General features: G+C 39.7%; 1 protein-coding gene across 13 annotated transcripts in view; it reads right to left on the bottom strand.

Moving 5' to 3' along the window:
- Positions 1-182: 182 nt before the first annotated feature.
- The window catches only part of ACBD5 (acyl-CoA binding domain containing 5), a 49856-nt gene continuing 29512 nt past the window's right edge, over positions 183-20526 (bottom strand). For 6 of the 13 annotated variants that reach the window (XM_065582939.1, XM_065582935.1, XM_065582933.1 and 3 more), the window contains 8 exons: positions 18079-18213; positions 16984-17193; positions 12810-12916; positions 10986-11262; positions 8192-8391; positions 7753-7803; positions 7327-7436; positions 183-5212 (listed from right to left, as the gene is read on the bottom strand). In XM_065582939.1, coding sequence (XP_065439011.1) covers positions 5200-5212; positions 7327-7436; positions 7753-7803; positions 8192-8391; positions 10986-11262; positions 12810-12916; positions 16984-17193; positions 18079-18213 — 1103 coding nt within the window. In that variant the 3' untranslated portion in view covers positions 183-5199. Of the gene's footprint in view, positions 5213-5564; positions 5871-7326; positions 7437-7752; positions 7804-8191; positions 8392-10985; positions 11263-12809; positions 12917-16983; positions 17194-18078; positions 18214-20526 lie in introns of those variants that run through there. The other 7 variants (XM_065582929.1, XM_065582937.1, XM_065582940.1 and 4 more) reach the window with 3 other exon arrangements.

Consider the following 20526-nt stretch of genomic DNA (forward strand, 5'->3'; position numbering starts at 1 on the left):
TGAGCACCAAAACTAATTTTTTAGTGTTCAGCTATTAATAGAAATTGAAATAGGATGTAACTATCTATTAGCATAATTAGTTCACGCTGCTAGCGAGGGTTTTGGTTTTGTTAGGATGTTCTGAATGCACCAGCTTATATTCATCAAGAAAATATTTAACAAACAATACCACGATTGTCTAATTTATAAAGAATCACAAATTGATATGAGCTTTTATTTAAAGACCTTTCAAATTAATTACAATGTGCATTATGAACTACAGAATTATTTGAAGTGTTTAATCATCTTTTTACATAGTCTAATGCATTAATATAGAACTAGAAATCAAACCACTGTAAAACATGTATAAACAAGAACCCTAGTATCTATCCATTCTGTTTCAAAAACTATCTTAAGGAACCCAATTTAGAAGTTTATATATGTTACTATAATAAAGTCTTGAAGTCAAAATAATGACCGAAATGGGAATTTTTCATTACATTGTATGTAAGTTTTGTAGACAAGTCAGAGAGCAGAGTGTATTAATATGAATGGTATGCATTCATTATAAAACATTTCTGCACAGGGTCATACTTTTCTTGGTCTGTACAGCTGCATAATGTGAAAGTTTCTCATCTAATTCTATTGAATATCTTGACTTTTTTTGGTACTATGCAGACATAAGGAATTAAGATTACATGTTGACTAAGCAAGTTGATCCAGCAAACGCTTTCTTCAAAACTGTTTTAGCTTTATCTTTTTATCATGTATTGTTTCAAAGATTTGTTGTTACCCATTTAACACCTTCCATTTTCCCATGACAGAAGCATAAAACAAGAGGTTTGGAGGCCTTGGACAAATTTAATCTTCCTGTAACTAGTTATCTCAATCATAACATGCGCATTAGAACACGCTTGTGGTCCCTGGAAGCTGTGGAATGCTGCCTCTGTGGTCTGTTGTGCATTTGATAGGCCAGCAGTTTCTTTTGAGGCCCCTGAGTTTCCATGCACTCCATATGTGTTCCTTAATCTATACACAATTCCAAAGCTTCTAGCTGACCTCAGAGTCATTTTAGTTCACGTCAGCTGGACTGAGGGTTAAGCTCAAGAAATGTCAAGTCCACTGAAATCTGTATTTCAAGAGCATGGCTTTCAGGCACTCAGCTCTGTAGCCAAAGTCACTAGTGTTACTATTAATCAAACTGAGAAAGTTTTCATCTATTATGGCACAGACAGTTGGGGCTAAGAAGCCTTGGAATGTTGACTGTACCTTTTTGCTGATTAAGCCCAGGCTTTAGTAACCTTGAAACCCCAGCCTCAACTATTAGAATCACTCCCATACCTGGGAGAAGCCAACCTTTGTGCCGCTAGTCAGTTCTGGAACTCACTTACCATCATTTACAAATGAACTCAGTGGAATCTTTTAAGCAGCTGATGTTTGTCCAAACTCTGAGTGCTCATGGACTAAATTTAGCCGGTTTGGTAAAATAAAACATTTTAGTCTGTTTTCTATTGAACACTGGAACCTGTCCTTTATGAAACTGTGTGACCAGCCAGCTAGCACCACACTTTCTTACCAGTTTGTTTCATAGTAGCTTTACACTATTTCACCTCTTCTACCTACAGCCTTAGATTTCATTTTGACAGTTCGTCTCCCTTAAACTTTTTTTGAAACCTGTATAATAAAAATCTTTTAAAAGTTCTTAGCAGGAGCACCCTTTGCATGTGCTAATAAGCATCATGCTAAGGTTCAAGTGAAGGACCAGTCTGAACATTTTATAGAGTGAATGTAGTTGAGAGAAAGAAGTTGGTTGTTGCTGCATGCTTTGCTTCTGCCTCCAACCTCTCACTCCCCACCCCCATCCACTAGATTTAAATAACTACTTAGAACAGAAAGGGTCAGTAATGTCATTGAGGAAGAATCAATTTGCAATGTTTTATCTAAGTGATAAGACATTCTTCAAATGCTTTTATAAATTACTCTGCCCCTGTGCAATACTAGTTTATATTTTTCTGCCCTCTTCATGTGTAGGCACTGGGCCATTGGCCAATCATGTGGCACCTTCTCTCCCTCCCTCCCCCCGAGCCTATTCTATACAGCTGGTAGTGCCTAGGTATTCATTCATCTTATGCTGTGAACGGGGAAGAGAGCAGAACTACTTCTGCTGCCTTCATTATAGGGTTCCTAAGTCTTTTGCCTTCTGTGACTATCTTTCTTGTGCCTTTCTGAGATAGCAGGCTAATCTGGTCACAGGAGCTAGGTTTGGTATTCTCCTTCAGTCCAAGGGGTGCTTGCTTGTATTTCTAATCTTCTGCTGCCCTCTTCCCAGTGCAACGGTCTCTTTCCCAGACATCTGTATGCAAGCTGCCATTGTTCCTATGTATCTATGGGAACATGGCAAAGAGCCATCTCTTGATTTGGCTCCTACTAGGCAATCTGTGCTGGAAGTATCACACCTCTACCTGACAGTGTAGTTACTATGATGAGATCTAAGTAAATAAATGGAAAACAACCTTCACTATCCCCAAACCCAATTGTGGGTGCTAGCAGCTAAGATTTGGATAGCACCAGTTGGAGTAGCATACTCAATGCCTCCAGCCACTCTGCTTCATTTAGAGAGGCTTTCAAAAGTTAAGGCTATGATGCCCTTCTGTCATTTGTCTCATAAACCAATATCCCTGGCCTGTGGAGTGGCAGAAAGGAGTCTGTTACAGGCCTTTATGGAAAAGTAAACACTGTAGAGGAGTTAGAAAGAGGCAAAAAATGATCTAGGATGTGCCTTGTGGTTCCTCATAGCTGCTTGCTAGGTGGGGACGTCCAGTCTCAGATTCCCACTTTAATCCAGTCAGTTAGACCCTCAATGAGGTCTACAGCGATGTCTAGTGTGGGATATCTACCTAGGCTGCTAGTCCTGCAAGAGCACAGGGAAACAGCATTAGTGGAATAATGGTTTCACTTTGTATTAAAACTTACAGGAACTTATTTCTTTCCATGAAATAGTATGGTGGGAGGCTTGGTAGACACTTATGTACTGAATACAAAATGATGCAGTAGAGTAAAGCAGATATTCTGTGAGAGGAATGTTTCTACAGTTGTTAAAAGCCTTTTTAAAAAAAGATGAACTGAGTTACTTTGTGCATGCACTAATAGCCAGAGAGCCACAAGCGGGGTACAATGGGTGTGGTCGTCTGCACCACTATTTGCTGTAACAGGTTGCAGTCACACATTTTTGAAAAAACATGATAGAGTAATTAACCTTTAATGCAGACTCTGATTACTGAGCAAGGAATCTTAATTCTTTCACTGTCTATACTATGACAAACTATTTAAAATACAGGCAGAATAGCTTCATAGAGGTCTAGAATCTCAACCATAGCAAAATTTCCATTGTAGGATTGGGTTAATTCAGATTTCAGCATGTCCAGTCATACCAGGTTTGTTTATACGTTACACCAAAACAGCTGCTTGTGAAGACATGCTATCAGAGATGTTCTCTTGTGTCACTTTATTTAGTAACTCCGTTTTACATCAAAGATCAAGATCAGAAGAGGGAGAAAAATCTTTTTTTTTTTTTAAGTATTTAAAGACAAGATTAAAATCATGTTCTGTTAAACAAGGCAGAAACATTAAATCCTATAATTACATTTATTTTATACAGTATAACTTGTATGAAAAGTGCTTTTCAAAACTATAAAATAAGAGACTTTACAGGGCAGAAAGCATGTCTTATCCTAAAAGACATTTCCCATGAAGAATTTGTACTGTATCACTGACTAAAGAATCAGACAGCATAAACAGTGTAGTTTAAGATTCATACCTTAAATGTAGGTTATGGCATAATGGAATTTTTCTTCTCTTCAGTGCAGATGCACAGCAACCATTTTACTATCTGGGGCCGATTTCTTACTTTGTGCAGAAAATATCTTAACATACTGCTCACCTTCTCATAGATCTAGGCTATGTAACTTTGATTTTTTTTAAAAACGTATCTAACTGCAAAGTATACTTTGACCAAGCAAACTTCACAAGACTGTAATATATTCATGTTTATACTGATCAATAAAATTTCTATGTATGAATAAATACCACTGGAAAGAATAATCAGCACCAAAATTAGCATACATTTTGGAAAATATTTGAAGGCAGTGGAAGGATACAAGGAAAATATGGAAACATGTTTTCTCACCAGTAGGTTTTGGGGTGGGAAAAGGCCACAAAGATGTTGGAGCTAGATTAATTCATCTATCCTTTAAATTAACTACTACATAAAATAATAGCTTACATGGGACTAAACTTTGTAAAATCTTACAAATATTGGGTGTAGCTAGTTTTCATCTTGTATTTTAAAGCACTATGTGCATAAACTTCATGTCTCGGTTAAAATGAAACCGGTTAGCAGTAAAGAAAGATATATGAATGAAAAGTATTATTCAGCACAGCTTCTCTCTATGGCTCCTTTACACACCATACGCTGCTCTCAATGTTATAATCAACAATCCCCATGTTACCACCCTGTCTAACATGCAAGATGCTAAAGTGGTTTGGGGAGTGGGTACATATAGGGCAATGAATGGCAGGATTATTCAAATATTTGATTCCACCTATGGCTGATGTACAAAGAAATGTACTCCACATCTGTCTAGCAGCAAAACAGACCAGTTGAACTCTTCAGAGTTACGACATTACATGCAGCCTTTTAGCCACCTTATAATGTACACACAGGACTTGTACTGTCTTCCCAGTCACTGCTTCTATTGCACAGTATGTTAACGTGAAAGAAATCTGAGTTACTGCAATTGCAAAATCATCCTAATGTTAAAGTGACAGTTTTACAATTTTCTATTCCATATATACAGGGTTTTTTTCTTTTTTACAAAGCTAACATCCCCCTCATTATTAATTGCCATAAAAAAAAAATCAGTCATCTCTACAGCATGCCCAGCCAGAAATCCATTTCAAAAGATTAATAATTTAATGTTCATATGGTTTAAGGGTGGGATGATTATTTATTTTACTTGTAATCTAGGAGCAGTGGATCATTCAAGTATCAGTAATGTTAGTCCTTAAGTAGTTAGCTCCCATGTAGTGCAAAAAATTACTACAACTGAAGGAAGATATAGCCATCACAGATCCTGAGGTTCTCATGTGAATTCTGAATTCCTTCTCTCTCCAGGCTGTCCCAGTCCTAGTAGTCTTTAAGCGAAATCAAAAATTAAGTTCTCAGTTCAGTTTTCTAAAAGGAACCAAACATGTAATTAGTTTAACCCCACTTCCTTAGCTTTTGAAAAAAAATTTAGTGGTATAGAGCCACTTAAAACTTACTTATGTAAGGACTTTTCACTTAAAACAGACATGTTGTGAATATAAGCAATTAACATTATGAAACTACACATTAAACCCCACAATTACTTGAAGTTAGGTATAATGTTCTCCCTTTATTCTTTTTGCATATACCATATATTTCTTCACAGGATACATTTGTATATTAAACAGAAAAAGATCATCAGGTTTAAGAATGGTGCACGGGTGCTAAGGGTCAATTGTTTTTCAAAGTGATTAGGTCAAAAGTTTCTTAGTTTACTGGTGATCAGCCTGGGTGCTTTAAAAAAAAAAACTTAAGTTTTTTTTTTTAATCATAATCCATACATTTATTATATTTGGCTGTAACTATACCTTAAAAGAATCTGACACTGTAGGAGATCTCTCCATTAAATTAAAACAAAATACAAAAATAATATGAGGCACAATAGCAGCACATTTTCTCCTCCATTACCACATAACTCAACAGTAAGCGTGTGCGTGCGCATTTCCACCAACCAAAAGTAAAAAAAATCCCTTCCAAAATCCCAGCTACCTCTGTGCTCCCAAAACAGATCGGCTTTGCAGCATACCTGGAAGATCAAGAGATTCAGGTAACTTCTGAATTCCAAATCCTTTGAGTATAAAAATGTTACTATTATGCAGCATGTCCATCCCCTCACCACACTGTAGCGAAGATCCTCAGCACAGATCTTCCACATGGCAGGGCACTGCTCTTATACTAAACAGATAGTATACTAGCCACTTTACTTCATTTGTTTGGTTTTGTTTTTTAAATTAGTATAAAAATAATAGAACAAAGCCTGTGGTCAATGATGTTAGGGGAGTGTAATGTAGTATACTTATATTTGAGGAAACAGGATAAGAGAACCCTTAACTGGCAGTGTCCATTTCAAGTTTGTGCTAAAATGTATGAGCAATGGCCATTTTTCAAAGTACAGATGTAGTTTGATCAAAGAATAATTTAACACAAATCTAGTGAGAGAGATCTGCAGAAAGTTGTGGAATAAAAAGAGGATAAAGGATACCACCACCCTAAGACAATGGAGTCAGCAGTGAGGTCTGAGTCTGGATCTAGTGTTTAGAAAACACTAACTTGAGCTTTCCATGCTTAGAGAAGGGAAATAGAGGAGATTAAGTAGGGTTTGAAGGGTGCTCCTCTTAATTAAAGCAGCACTACTGTCATTTAGCTAAAGGAAGCAGAAAAGAAGCCCAAGATCACTTGATCAAAACAGAACAGACAGGAAGGTATTCAAAACATTGACAAATATGTACTGGTTATCAGTATAAAAGTACTAATCTAGGTGCAGATGAAATGAGAGTGAGAGAGAAAGTAGCTAGAATAGGAAACTAAACATTGAACGCACTGGAATTCCGTAAAGGAACCATCTCCATTTACAGGGAGAAATCTGTTTGCTAGGCAAGAGCAGAACAACAAGAGGATACCAGAGACTTCTGCATAACAATGGAGGTGGTTCAGGAGGATATCGTGGGCCACAGAGCCTAAGGATGTCAAGCAGATGGGAGCCAGCCAGCCTCAGACATATAAGGATACTCACTGGAAGTGGTATGTTGTTTCATTTTGCACAAGGCTTATGGTAGCTAATTTTGAATTTCTTGCTGAACATCCATTCTGTTCCTCTTTGGGAGCAAAATCACATATCTTCCTATTCCAGTCTCTTCCAAAGGCTCTGGTACACGGTTAGGTTGAGCACCTCATCCTTAGTACTGGGAGTTTCACTGGTACTTAGAGTGGAACTTTCAGCAAGTTACATCCTGGATAGTGAAAGCTCAAGGAAATGTAGGATTCTTTAGGGGCACTAGCTATAAATCTACTTAATGTTTTGACACTGCCCATGTCCTCTATTCATGTTATACAAGCCTCGTGCAATGTAAGAATATGTTCATAGTTTATTAATGCAAAATCTTCTCATCCCTATGAGTAGAGTAGTGTACTGTCTAACAAATGAAAACTTAAATATACAAGCACATGCTCTGTTGAGTAAAAGTATACAAATAAATCTTCACCTTCGCCTTCTTTGAAAGTATACATGCACCAACCACTGGGCAACGAAGGGCCATACAACAGCAAAGGCTAAAGTTCCAGGAGAAATATCAAAGGGCCACCATGACGGTCTCTAAGCAAAACAAAATACAAATTGTGGTCACCAATTTGTATCAGTACATTAGATGCTAGTACATAAACACACTTTAAATACTTTTGGGTCAAAGTGCAAAAAACTAGAAACTTGCATAGCAGAAGGAAATAGTTTACACTTCATTTTAAAAAACTGATTTATTGAATCATTTCTTTAGAGACTAGATCATAAGAGCTCTATTTTACTCCTTCTAGTTCAAGGGGAAGGCAAAATTTAAAGCATGTAAGAAATCTAAAGCCATTTTATATTGTTCCAAACATTGCCTTTTACAAATATGGAAAAAAAAAAATCTTACCTTAGCAGATGAGGCAGGTTGTAAATTTGACTGTAGCGTCACAGATCTTGCCTTTAAATACAAACCAAGGCTAGTAAGTATCAAAATGGTACACTCTGACCTCAGATGGAAATTAATACCAATTTCTATAGGAATGCATTGACTTGCAACGGAAGGACCAACTAATATAGTTGACAATGTGTAGAAGTGATACAGACTCCATTATGGTGGAGACTAGATACAACTACGCTTCACAGTTCAAAATAAAAGATTTGAAAATGTCTTTAATAATTTAGATTATAGACCTAATTCTTACTTTATCTTAAAAAGCATAGAAACTATCCAAAAATATACCCTTGAGAGAGAGCTTTTCAAGGCATAGCTAGTTAAGCAACATGGGTTGATTTTTCTTTAAATATAACTTTCCAGGAAAAAATAGATAATCTGGACACATTTTTACCTGGGAGGCTGTCAGTGCCTCCAGTGTATGCAGTCTCTGAAGGACGTTCTGCATGTCTTCTTGTAACCTCATGAGCACTACTGCAATTTGTTCATTAAGGCTGCCCCTTGGTGCTCTGTCTGACCCCCAGCGTTCTCCATCCCCTCCACTGCCCATCTGTCCACCTTGAGCACCATCACCCAGAGGCTGCATCCTATGCCCTAAGTTTGAGGGGAAAAAACAAAAACAGAGAGAAGCTATTGCCTCTACTGAAAATGGTTGATTATACTGCTTTATCATTTCCCACTTCCCCAACCAAGGGTAACACTTGTATCCTCTATTTAACTCTAAATTCTCATACAAAAGAACCAAGATGTTATTACAGCAGTAATTGTCTTGCTATAGTAAAGGGTCTGTAACTATAAACGTCATTTGCAGGATCATCTTCTTTGATTCCCATCAGTCAGCTCAACAGTGATGAGGAGGCCAGATGAAATCTTTCAACCACTTTCTGTCTTTTACCAGCTTCATGACTTTGTTTATATTTAAACCTTTTTATTCTATGTCATTCTTCACTTTGTCTATCCAATGCCTCCTTAGTCTTCTTCTATTTCGAATTTCTTGCGTTCAGGTATGTATCGCCACATCTGGTATCCTTTCCAAGTCCATTCTTGAAACATCTAAGACCACAGTGGTCTTTCTTGAATCTTCCATAACAGGGTTATTTCTTGCCCGAGACATTTTCTTATCACTTCATTTTTCTTCTTCTGAAGTCTTGACACACACAGTATTCCTCTCAGCCAGTTCATTATGTTTGTCGGCTTTCCTCATACTCCAACATTCTGACCAATACAGTAGTATCAGCATGACAGCTGCCTCATATATAAGGTCATATTTTTATCTAAACGTCTTTTGCCTTCCAGATCTTGCAGAATTTTCTAAATGCAGTAGTGGCTAGTCTGATTCTTCTTTTCATGGCATCTTTGTGATTTCCATTCTCTGATATTAGTCCTCCAAGATACACAAATGTTTCCACTTGTTCTAGTTCTTTGTCTCGGATTTTGATCTTTAACTCTTCTTATCTTCCAATTGCCATAGTTTTTGTCTTCTCCATGCTTATCTTCAATTTGAATTTTCTGCTTTCCCTGTTTACCTTGTCAGTTATTCTTGAAGAATTCTCCTTGGTCAATATCATCTGCAAATCTAGGGTTATTCTCTGTCCTCCCACATAACATGACTCCTCTAGTTTAATCGCTCAGTGCTACAGCCTTTACTGCTTCCAATACTAAGTTTAACAAATCTGGGGATGGAGTGAGACACAGATACACATTTACATTCATCCTGATGACTTGATATTCATGCTTACATCATTTGCAGGCTAGTTATAAAGAAACCATACAGTACAATGCTGGGTATGAAAACTGCATAGAGATTTCAGCAAAGATCCCTAAACTAAGCAGTGATCCTTCTGCCCAGTTTAACAGAGACAGTGAGGCCCGTCCTGTTATCAAGGATAGGTGAGGAAAAACTAGGGAGGTCTTTCACATATCCAAATGGAATGTAGAGGACACTTTCGGACAGTGAGGAAGGCAGAAAGGGGGTGAAAGAGACATTTGCATCAAACTTAATTTTCTCTTTAAATTTTTTGTGCTTAATCTATTGAGGTTCTGCTAGGAAGCAGTAATCAAGAAAGGGGGTAGGATAAATAATCACATACCATGTCCATTCTAGTTTTTCAATCTAGAGGTAGTGTTAGGATTCTTTTTTAAAATCTCTCCTAATGATAGTCTGTAGTGCCAGTTGGAAAAGAGAGAGACAGCTGTTGTGCTTTGTTTTTTTAAAAAAACAAAACCACATGACTTTTATACTAGCAGCAAACCTCAGCAAGGAATTTTCACATATTGCATCATTTGTTCATTTCACAGTGTTTTCTAAAAACCTGTAATTAACATTCATAGACATTTCTTCCAAGTTTCCGATGAACAAACTGGCTTTAACATTGGCCACCTTTAAACCAATGGCAGATATTTGAGTAGAAATGCAAGTTTTTAAAGAAGAAAAGAGTACTGCTTCCATATCATAGTTCTCAATATTGTTAAAAATCAACACAGGTAGTAAGAGGTGGGGGGGCGTCCCTCATATATTGAAGATTTTGGCTACTAAATAACTGCCTCATATCTTAATTATTTAGGCATTATATTAGTATAAGGCAAACAGCTATGACCAAATTAAATACAATACCAAAAATGAATATTTTAATGAAATGCTCCATTCTGATACAGTAAAAGTAAAAATACTTTGATGCTTAAAATGTACCTTGTAACTTGCAGAGAAACTCTCCTTTCTCTACATTTATAAATCTGGTTTGAAGATGAAGTGAAAGATTACACTAGTAAAACAGAAGGGTGCTCTGAGTGAGTCTTGGAATTCAAGATAAGCCAAACTGGAACAGTCCACTATTAAGCTCATGAGGCTGACTGAAGCACTCTCCAGTACAAGAACATTCTTTTCTGACTCTTATTATGAATAAAATAAAATAAAAAGTACTCTTAATGCAAAGGTTAATTGTTAACACTAGAATTTAGGGGTGCAATATTTATTTATCCAGTTATGGAAGAAGTGGGATGAAAACATTATATAGCATTGCTGCCCTAATGTTCAATCATAGAATCATAGAATTTCAGGGTGGGAAGGGACCTCAGGAGGTCATCTAGTCCAACCCCCTGCTCAAAGCAGGAGCAATCTTGACAAATGACTCAGCTGATCTATATGCGGAAGTATAGTGAGAAAAATACAAATGATGCACACACAGTACCTCTCCCTCTTCTGACTCCATGGAAATCCACCTTTTCTCCGCCTTTTTTCTCTTTGTGAGGGCCTCCATCGCTGCTTTTGCCATCTTCTCCCCCACACTTGACTTCACCTTTTCCTTCAACTGCTGCCTCTGTTATATCCTCAACTCTACAATTCTCAGAGGGCAGGTTAGCATGCTCAGGAAAACCAGCATTTTCCAATAGATGACTGTGATCTACTTCCAAGAAATGGGATGAATGCTGTAAAGGTCCTTTGGCTGATGTAATCATTTCCAAGGGCTACAAATTAACAGCAGCATCTAGTTAATCTTAAAGTATGTGTTCTGTAAAATCTGACAGTTATCAAATAAAAGATGAAGTGTCCTCTATCCACTTAAAAAAAAAAAAAAAAAAAGCTTCCCCATTGTTAAGGTTTTGCTTTCAATAGAAGCAATGATCACCCTACAGGATGTTTTTAGTATTTTCTAGATGTCCTTTTCAGGTTAGAAAGACTTCTTTAGAGGTAAGAGGAGATTTACCTTAATATACCTGTCTGTAAAATGGGGATAACTTGTTTATCTACCATCTAAGAGGTATTGAGGTTCAGTGTTTGTAATTTGTAAAAAGCTTTAAATACTTAAATAATTCTTATAATTTAATTAGAATGCTTTAAATTCCAAAACATTCCATTTGGAAATAAAACAAAATTTATGTGCCTTCTTTTAGTTAGGATTAGTTATTAACTGTTACAATATTCATCAATTTTTATCTTCAAAACATTGTTCAAGCTGTAAATTGAAAGGGAGGTTATTTTTAGATATTACATTATTAAATATTATATCTTTGTAATTACTAAAAACTAAGCTTCAAAAAACAAACTGAACACTATTCAATTTCTCCTTCTAAGGCCTTGGCTACACTTACCCGCAAGTTCGACGGCTGGAAATCGAACTTCTGGGTTCGACTTATCGCGTCTAGTCTGGACGCGATAAGTCGAACCCGGAAGTGCTCGCCGTCGACTGCGGTACTCCAGCTCGCCGAGAGGAGTACCGCGGAGTCGACGGGGGAGCCTGCCTGCCGAGTGTGGACCAAGGTAAGTTTGAACTAATTCGAACTAAGGTACTTCGAACTTCAGCTACGTTATTCACGTAGCTGAAGTTGCGTACCTTAGTTCGAATTAGGGGGGGTAGTGTAGACCAAGCCTAAGACTAGGGAATTCTGATATGAAAAAATGCCCTGACTTCAGTTGGCTGGCCATCTTGTCAGAATGCAAATCACAGGAGCCAGCTTGAATAGGCAGCAATTAAAATGCACTGTCATTCTGTTTAGGAGTATTTGGCCATCAGCTTACACCTTTCACAAAACAATCGTTGCTAATATCCTTTAATCAACTATCCTCTCTAAATTTGCAATACTATAGGATTTAGACTATACACATGTACACCTGCTGAAAGGCAAGCCATGATGATAAAGGCCAGAGAAATGGATAGCAGAAACAAACTCATTCCCAAGTTCATATGGCAGTTTGTACAGATTCCTCTTTAGACATGTAACGTATCCTGTCTAGTTTGAGGGGAATGTTTTACTGATCTGTAGTCGAGCCCTTTGACCTACAGAAGCACATGAACCAAACAAAAAGGCCGATGCAGTGTGATATTACCCCAAAAAATTGGCTGGAATTTTTTTTAAAAACTGGTCCATGTTCAGAACTGAACTCAGGGTTCTATTCATCCATGCACATCTTCTGTTGTTCCTGTTTATGTAAACAGGAGTTGTGAAACTCATTACATTCCACTTTTAAAATATACCCATTAGTATGAAACTTCAGGGTTTTTGGGTTTTTTTACCTCTTCTTGTCCAAATTGTTCCATAGAATCACAAAAAACTTCACTGTCTGAATCACTTGTCAAGTGCTGAATTCCTGAGACCTCTTCAACACTGTCTTCATTTGCACCTATACATAATTGATACACGCCCAAACAATAAATACAATAAGGCCAATTCTGACAAAGAATAAGGAAATAACTCAATATTCAAGTGAGCTACACTTGACACCATTTTGAATGTGGTAATCTTGCACCATAGAGTAAAGATTAAGAATAGGAGTTACATAGTTACAGGTTATAAAACTACTTTTATTGAGGAGAAAAAAATAAGTTCAATAACTGGATGCTGCTTCTTTGAGTAGATGCAGCTCTGTATTCCACTTAGGTTGTGCACATTGGGGCTGGAGAATTTTACACAGCAGTACCCACAGAGGGGTGGTGCTAGCTTCTCGTGGCCATAGCCCCTCCCCTGACTAGATGAGGTGGCTCTGTCCTGACCCCCGCTCAGTTCTTTCTTATTGTCCGTGGCTGGAGTCAAGGCTCTGAGGTTTGCAACCTCACAATACTCTATTCAGTGACTTCTTTTCCTAGTAGTATATAGTTCATTAGTAATCCTAGTATAGGATTAGTAAGACTTAGTGTTACTTGTAGTTCCAGTGTTCCCTCATGATACCCTCACCAGGGTTTAAACATGGTCCGTCACGTGTGTGGGGGCAATCCCCAATAATGAGCAAGCGGTGCTTGCTGTGTCTAGGTGAAACCCACATCAAGAAGTGGAGTTCAATTTGCAGATTGTTCACAAAGCAGACTGAAGTGGCGAGGAATCTTCATCTGAAGCAGCACCTGCTTGAACAGGCCATGAAGTCTGCTTTGGCACTGAGCCCCTCGTCAGATCACAGGTTGCCCTCTAGTTCGGAGAATGCTGCCACTTTGCGTCCTAGAGCTGGCGCCTCTCTGAAGAGACAGAGGAGTCATTCCCCATCGAGTTTGCCAAAGTCGCATAAGACCATCCGAGTCCACTCCAGGTCCCATGGGGACTAGTCTCCCTCCTCCAGAAGGAGCATGGATCAGCACAGTTGAATGGTGATGCATGGGATGGAGCATCAACCACTCCCCAGCACCATGCAGGGAGGTCAGAGATCCTGTACCTCGATTCCAGTTCTGGCCCCAGTACTGACGAGAGTGATGCCAGCACCAGCTGATTCCCCGGCGGTGGCATATCAGACAGAAGTGGGTGTCCTCTGCCTTTCTGTCCCAACTTCTCTCTTGGTCCAGAACTTTTTCAGGGCTATGTCCTTTATAGCCCTGTTGGCAGGGCAGGTTGCTGAACCTATGGGTCTGTTGGCGATTAACCCCGATGTTTCCCTAACACAGTCAGTGGAAATGAGGCCAGTACCGGAGTTGGCACAAGGGACCTCCTCAGCACCAAGGTACTTCTTCAGTACCTCCATGGCTGGCACTGCCAATGTTGCTGTGGCAGCAGTCACCACCCTCCACTTTGGCACCATCAGTTACTTGGGTACCGATGCGGACTTCGGTACCCAAGTTCGATCAACATCGCTCCCAGCACTGGAAACAACAAAGGCATACTCAGTGCCAGCATTACTGTTTCCACCATCAGCACCAGCCCCCTCATTGTTCTGGGCTACGGCCCTTAGGGCTGGCCCCACCACAATCCGCCAAAGGCTGGGACTCCTTGGCATCTGAGTCAGGCTCTTACTCTTCCCACTCTCCATCGCCTGAGCGAGGGCTGTTCATGGAACACTATGGAGCACTATGGGTACCAGTACTGGTTCTCCTCTCGTGGTTGGGACACAGGCTCTGGCCTGGCACCTACAGGTCACCAATCCCTTATCCATAACAGTAGCCTTCATGGAATCCATGGGCCACTCCTCAGTCACAGAGGTCCTACTCCTTATCCTGCTCAAAGCCAAGATCACTGGCCAGGTCTGTAGTTGTGACTGGTGATCCGCCACAGATTCAGGCACTGGTGAACCTTCCCCTCAAGGAGCCTCGAGAGTCATCCCACCCAGACTCAGTCCTGGAGCAGGATCGGCTCTGGCACAGTTTACACAGTCAAGATGTAGCAGTTTTGCATCAAGGAGAGTATCATGCCGATAGCCAACCACTTGCGTGGGGTTCAGAATCATCTCTCAGACCATCTCAGCAGGAATTTTTCCCCAAATCACGTGTGGTCTCTGAAAACAAGCATCCTCCAGACTATCTTCATAATCAGGGCATTCCGACGATGGACCTGTATGCTAAAAAGGGACAACAGGAAATGTCACCTGTTCTGCTCTTGAGGAGGCCTCAGTCCAAACTCCCTGTCCTATGCCTTCCATCTCTCAGCTGGCAAGCGGCTCCCTTCTATGCCTTTCCCTTGATCCCAATCATCCCACAGGTCATCCTAAAGCTGAAAGTGGACTAGACTAAACTCATCCTCGTTGCCCTGGCATGTCCAAGGTAGTGCTGGTTCTCCAACTTTCTTGTGCCATCAGTTCAGCCTCCCATCCCTTCCTCTCTATGCCAACCTACTCACTCAGAATCACAGCCCACGTTGCACCCCATGCTCAGCTCCCTGCATCTCACAGCCTGGCTGCTGCATGGCTGAATGAGGATGACGTGCAGTGTTTAGCAACAGTTCAGCAGGTTCTACGCAACAGTAGGAAGCCCTCTACCAGGATGGTCTATTCGGCAAAATGGAAACAGTTTTCCATGTGGTCATTGACATGCAGAATTCAACCGAAACTGGCTTCCATCCAGAACATCTTGGAGTACCTGCTGCACCCTCAATTGTCAGGACTTGTGCTTCGTTCATTGAAAGTGCATCTGGCAGTAATATCGGCATTTTATCCCCCTATTCAGAGGAGATCAGTCTACTCCAATCCTATGGTAGTAACATTTTTAATGGGGCTTCTTTGCCTGTATTCTCCGGTCCAAGAGCCAGTTCCTCTGTGGGACCATAACATGGTCCTAGTGGCACTGATGGGACCTCCATTTGAGCCCCTAGCATCTTGTCCCTTTCCACGATTGTGTCAAAAAGCTGTGTTCCTGGTAGAAATAACATTCACAAGGGAAGCATGAAAGTTGCAGGTTTTGATGGCAGGGCCTTCTTACACACAATTCTCCAAAGTCAAGGTGACTTTATGACACATCCAAATTTTTCGTCTAACGTGGTTTCTCAATTTCATTTGAACCAGGTGGTATAATTACCTTCGTTCTTTCCTAAGCCGCATTGACCTCTGGAGGAGCAGCATCTCCATGCATTAGACATCAGGTGATGTCTAGCTTTTTATCTGGACAGAACTAAACTATTTTATGCTTTGTCTTGCCTGTTTGTGGCATATGCAGATCATATGAAGTGTCAAGTTGTCTCTTCACAGACAAACTCTAGATGGATAACATTCTGTATCAAGAGTGCATATGAAATAGCTTCAACTTCTCCCCCTCAGCAGGCACAAGCTCATTCAGTGAGAGCACAAGCAATGTCAATAGCATTCCTCATTGACTTTTCCATATTGGACATTTGTAGGGCTGCTACCTGGTCATCCATCCATTTACGTTATACCATTACTGATTCTTCTAGGGTGGATGCAACCTTTGGCAGGGTAGTCCTACAATCCTTGTTCAGGCAGACTCTCTGCCCTGCCTCGGGGGCGGGAGGGAGGGAGGAGAGGGAGTGTACGTTCTGCTTGTGAGTCATCTAAGTGGGATATGCGGTTGCATCTACTCAAAGAAACATGAAAAATGTGCATCTACTTAAAGAAACTGTAAGTGTGATTCTCCAAGATGTGATGCAGATATTTGTTGAGAAGCACATTAAGCTTTCATGGGGCCCTGGGCCAGACCAAGTGGGGGCCCCTCCCCACGCCTTCCGCCGACAGTCCCTCCCACCCTCTTGCAAGGGAAATGGGATTGGGGCACGGGGGGCTTGTCCCACTCTGCATGCCCGGCACTCCTGCCACGGAGCACGGTCGTGGCATGGGGGCTTCCCGAGCACACGGCGGGCAAAGGGGGTCAAGCTCCCGCGCCCTGGAAAAGTGTATATAAACCTGGACTCTAATTTTAATCACATTTAATTTTCTTTCTTAAAGGTTCCGTGGTTAAAGAGCACCAGCTGCAGCTCTCCAAATCCCTGAAGTAAGCTTTGTTCAGAGAATATGCAAATGACAATGTATTCATGTGAGGACAATACCTTGGTGACCACTGTTATTAGTTTTTCCCGTTAGTTCTAGGCTTTGCTCCACTTTCTTTATTTCTTCCTTCACATTTAAGCCATTCAGGACAGATTTAGTCTGGATGCCATTCTGCATTTCTGGAATAAAGTTGTCCTTATAACAGCCATTAGTGACAATACTTTCCAAATCCTTAGTTGCTGCTGAGTCCTGCTTTACATTCTTATAGTCTGTGAAAGAACAAGGAAACCTTGCAAATAAAAAGCCATGTGACTTATGGTACAAAACACATTTCTCCAGATAGTTGACTTTCTGATCTGCTGTGTATATCTTGTATGGTCTGAATCAGATAGATTACATTTTTACTTGGCGTTAGGTTCACAGGGTTAATTCTGTGCCTTTAAAAATATAAGCTTAAATGCAAAAAAATCCTAAAAACTTTCATTCTACATAGCAAGCAAAACAGGTATTTTTAAATATAAAGGTAGCAAATCCACTGTAGCCCTCATCAGTTAGTAAAACTAAGAGGATTATTAGTTTTCTCATAGAAAAAAATATTAACAGCTAAGTTCTAAATGCATAGTTTCTCTTGGTTTTCATATGAGACCTGTATTTTCCTAAAATCCCCACAAACACACACACACAAAATGTCCTCACTAAAAACTTTCCTTTTATCTTTCGTTGAAGAAGAGGAAGAAATAGGATTTTTAAATTCTATGGTTGTATCCCATGCGCCTACATGCACTCATAGCCACCCAAAAGATAAACAGGTCCTAAACATAAAACAGAATAACCATACACAGCACACCTTAGGCCCTCATCTTGTAAGCTATATGCAGAGACACCCCTAATGAAATTAATGAGGCTCTCTATATATGTAGGGCTCTGCCTGTATGAAACAGGTTTTAGGGTTGTTGTCCTTAGTCCTTCACCTTGTAGTTCAGATTGAAAGGTGATCCCATTCTTCATATGTATTCTTCCGTGCACTTTGTATAAAACAAAATAAACCTACTGATGTATCTCACACATGACATTCAAGATTTATAGCCATTTAGGGGAGTAATATAGCCCTTTGTGTTTGAAAAAGTATAATAGTTCAGGACTAGAAACTACACCTTTTTCACTTTGTTGTATTTCTTTTTCCTCTTCTTCTTCATGACCCTCTTCTGATTCTGCTCCACTGTCACTGCTCTCAGCTTTACCATTCACAGCCTTTGAATTTGGTGTGGAAGTCATAACATTACCAAGGTCTAAAGACAAATTTTAAAAAGACAAGAATTTTAGTATTTCTTTTAAAGCCACAGTTTAGAATAGTGTTCTTTAATAGCTATTTATAGAATTTTCAGACTAGAACATTTCTCCAATATGCTCAAATTAATTCCACCCTATCTTATTTCATTTTTTAAATTATCATCCTCCTTACTGTCACTCACCACACAACGTCCGTGTGTAACTGCAGATGAATTGCTTCCTCTGAATCAGATCAAAAATAGACTAGGAACTAACTGGCAAAAAACACTATTCTTGCTATGCTGCTAACATCAAAGAGGTGGAAAATATTACCCCGTGTATAGCACTGCAGCAGTAAAGATATAGGGAAGACTGAGATGACCATTCTGTTCTAAGCCTATGCTTCTATATTTCTCTAAAAGTTCCTGTTGGGTTTAAATGTCTCAAGTTTTCTCTCAGCCCAAAAGTGAATTTTGGAAAAAAGTTTAGTAAAACACCATTCACTACTATGAGTAGTATAAATGTGAAGAGGATACAATTTTTCACATTTATTTTGGCATTCTAACACAAATGGCTTATCTTTACTACTTCAGCTCTACTATACAATAAACTTAGACATCAGTTAAATCAATTGGGTATTCTCTTTTAAAAACAACAGGAAAGTCAATTGAGAATATTCTCTCAATTCTAACACACTGGACATATAGTAAGACATACATTGATGTCAGGCAATAAAAGTACAAAATAATAAGGGGACAGAGTTACAGTGGGACCCTTAAGCTTTTGAACATAACATCAAGGCTGAATTCTTGTCTGTTTTAATTGTGAGCCTTATCACTGTATTAGCATAGTTTTTACATTCACTTTGTCAGAATCATGAAGGATTCATTCTTTAATTTGAGTTGCATAATATACAATTACATTAGACATATTAAACCTGCACTAATATTTTCTTTACTGCAATGTAATTTAGCGTTCAGAATTTTCTACATAAACTAACCTTCAGGTGGGGAGGGAGGGAGGGAGGGAGGCAGGTAGGCTAGCCGCACTCCTCTAGTTTCACAAAACTATCGCCTAATCTGATCACTGTCAAGAGTATGAGTGAATATATGATCTCTTGCTCCCCATATTCCTATTCAACAAAACTTGCTTGTAAGGAAACCTGTTTTGCAAAATGGAAAGTCCCAGCATTTTCCCAATATATTACTGAGGAATTGTGCCCCATTTACAGTGAAGTACAATTGAGGATATTTTATATTGGGGCAGGGGAGATAGGAAGGCTAATGATGACATTTCTCAGGTCCCCTGCAATGTGAACAGGAGCAAAAGGCAGGGAAGCTTTCCTGCTACCACCTTTCTCCGTGAAGTAAAAAGGTGCAACCAAGTACCCTGCCCAGTCATGTAGGATCTAAACAGGGAATACAAGGGTAGGAGGTGGCTCCATGCATCATGTTTTTGCTGAGATCAGGAGAGGGAGAACTAAAATCTGGAACCTTTGACCTATACCAGGATTGCTGTAAAGCCACAACCTCACCATAAGTGCATTCTATGGTATTTACTCTTTTCTTTTTGTACTGTAGAGGCTTGCCATAATTAAGCATACTCTCTCTTCAGTGAACTCTAACCCCAGCCAGAACAAATACTAAGGAGATCTTAACCACTTGGGATGGGGGTTAATTTGGGCAGTATGTTATCAAAGCTGGAATTAGGGAAGGACACCCAGGTAATAGCTATACTCTTATGAAAAATGCTATGGAATATCTGAATGATCAGGACCTTTGTTTACTTCTCACCCAAAAGGTCACGTCCAACAGCATAGTGCTCCCTAAGATCATGCTGAGGCATCAGTTCAATGCTGAAGCAGCGGAAGAGCACCACACATGATAGCTGGTCATCACCAATACTTCTGTAGTACCCTTGCTTTGCATGCTTTTCATCAGAGGTATCCCACCGAAGTCCTGATCAGGTCCAACACTATTTAACTTAATAGTTCTCACAAGATCAGAACCCAAAATAGTATGGCTGCTGGCATCCTCCACCTTATCCTGTACCAGCACCAATGTAACAATACTAACTTTGTACATGATAGACTGAAGAATATAAGGCTATTCAGTACCACTAGCCAGAGCCACTGGACAGCATCCAGAGCTCACATGCCATAAGAGGGTCCTGGCTACCTCTTGAGGAATGTGCTTTTATAGTAGAGGGGGAAGTGGCAGAAAGCTTTTTAAACCTGTAGGTCACTTTGTGCTAAGTTTGAATTTCCCCCCTCACACTTTTCCATTCTCATTACCCCAGTCAGACTATTAGTAGCCCTTCATGCTGCTCCAATG

Source organism: Chrysemys picta, chromosome 2 (assembly GCF_011386835.1).
Source record: "Chrysemys picta bellii isolate R12L10 chromosome 2, ASM1138683v2, whole genome shotgun sequence".
Taxonomy (NCBI): domain Eukaryota; kingdom Metazoa; phylum Chordata; order Testudines; family Emydidae; genus Chrysemys; species Chrysemys picta.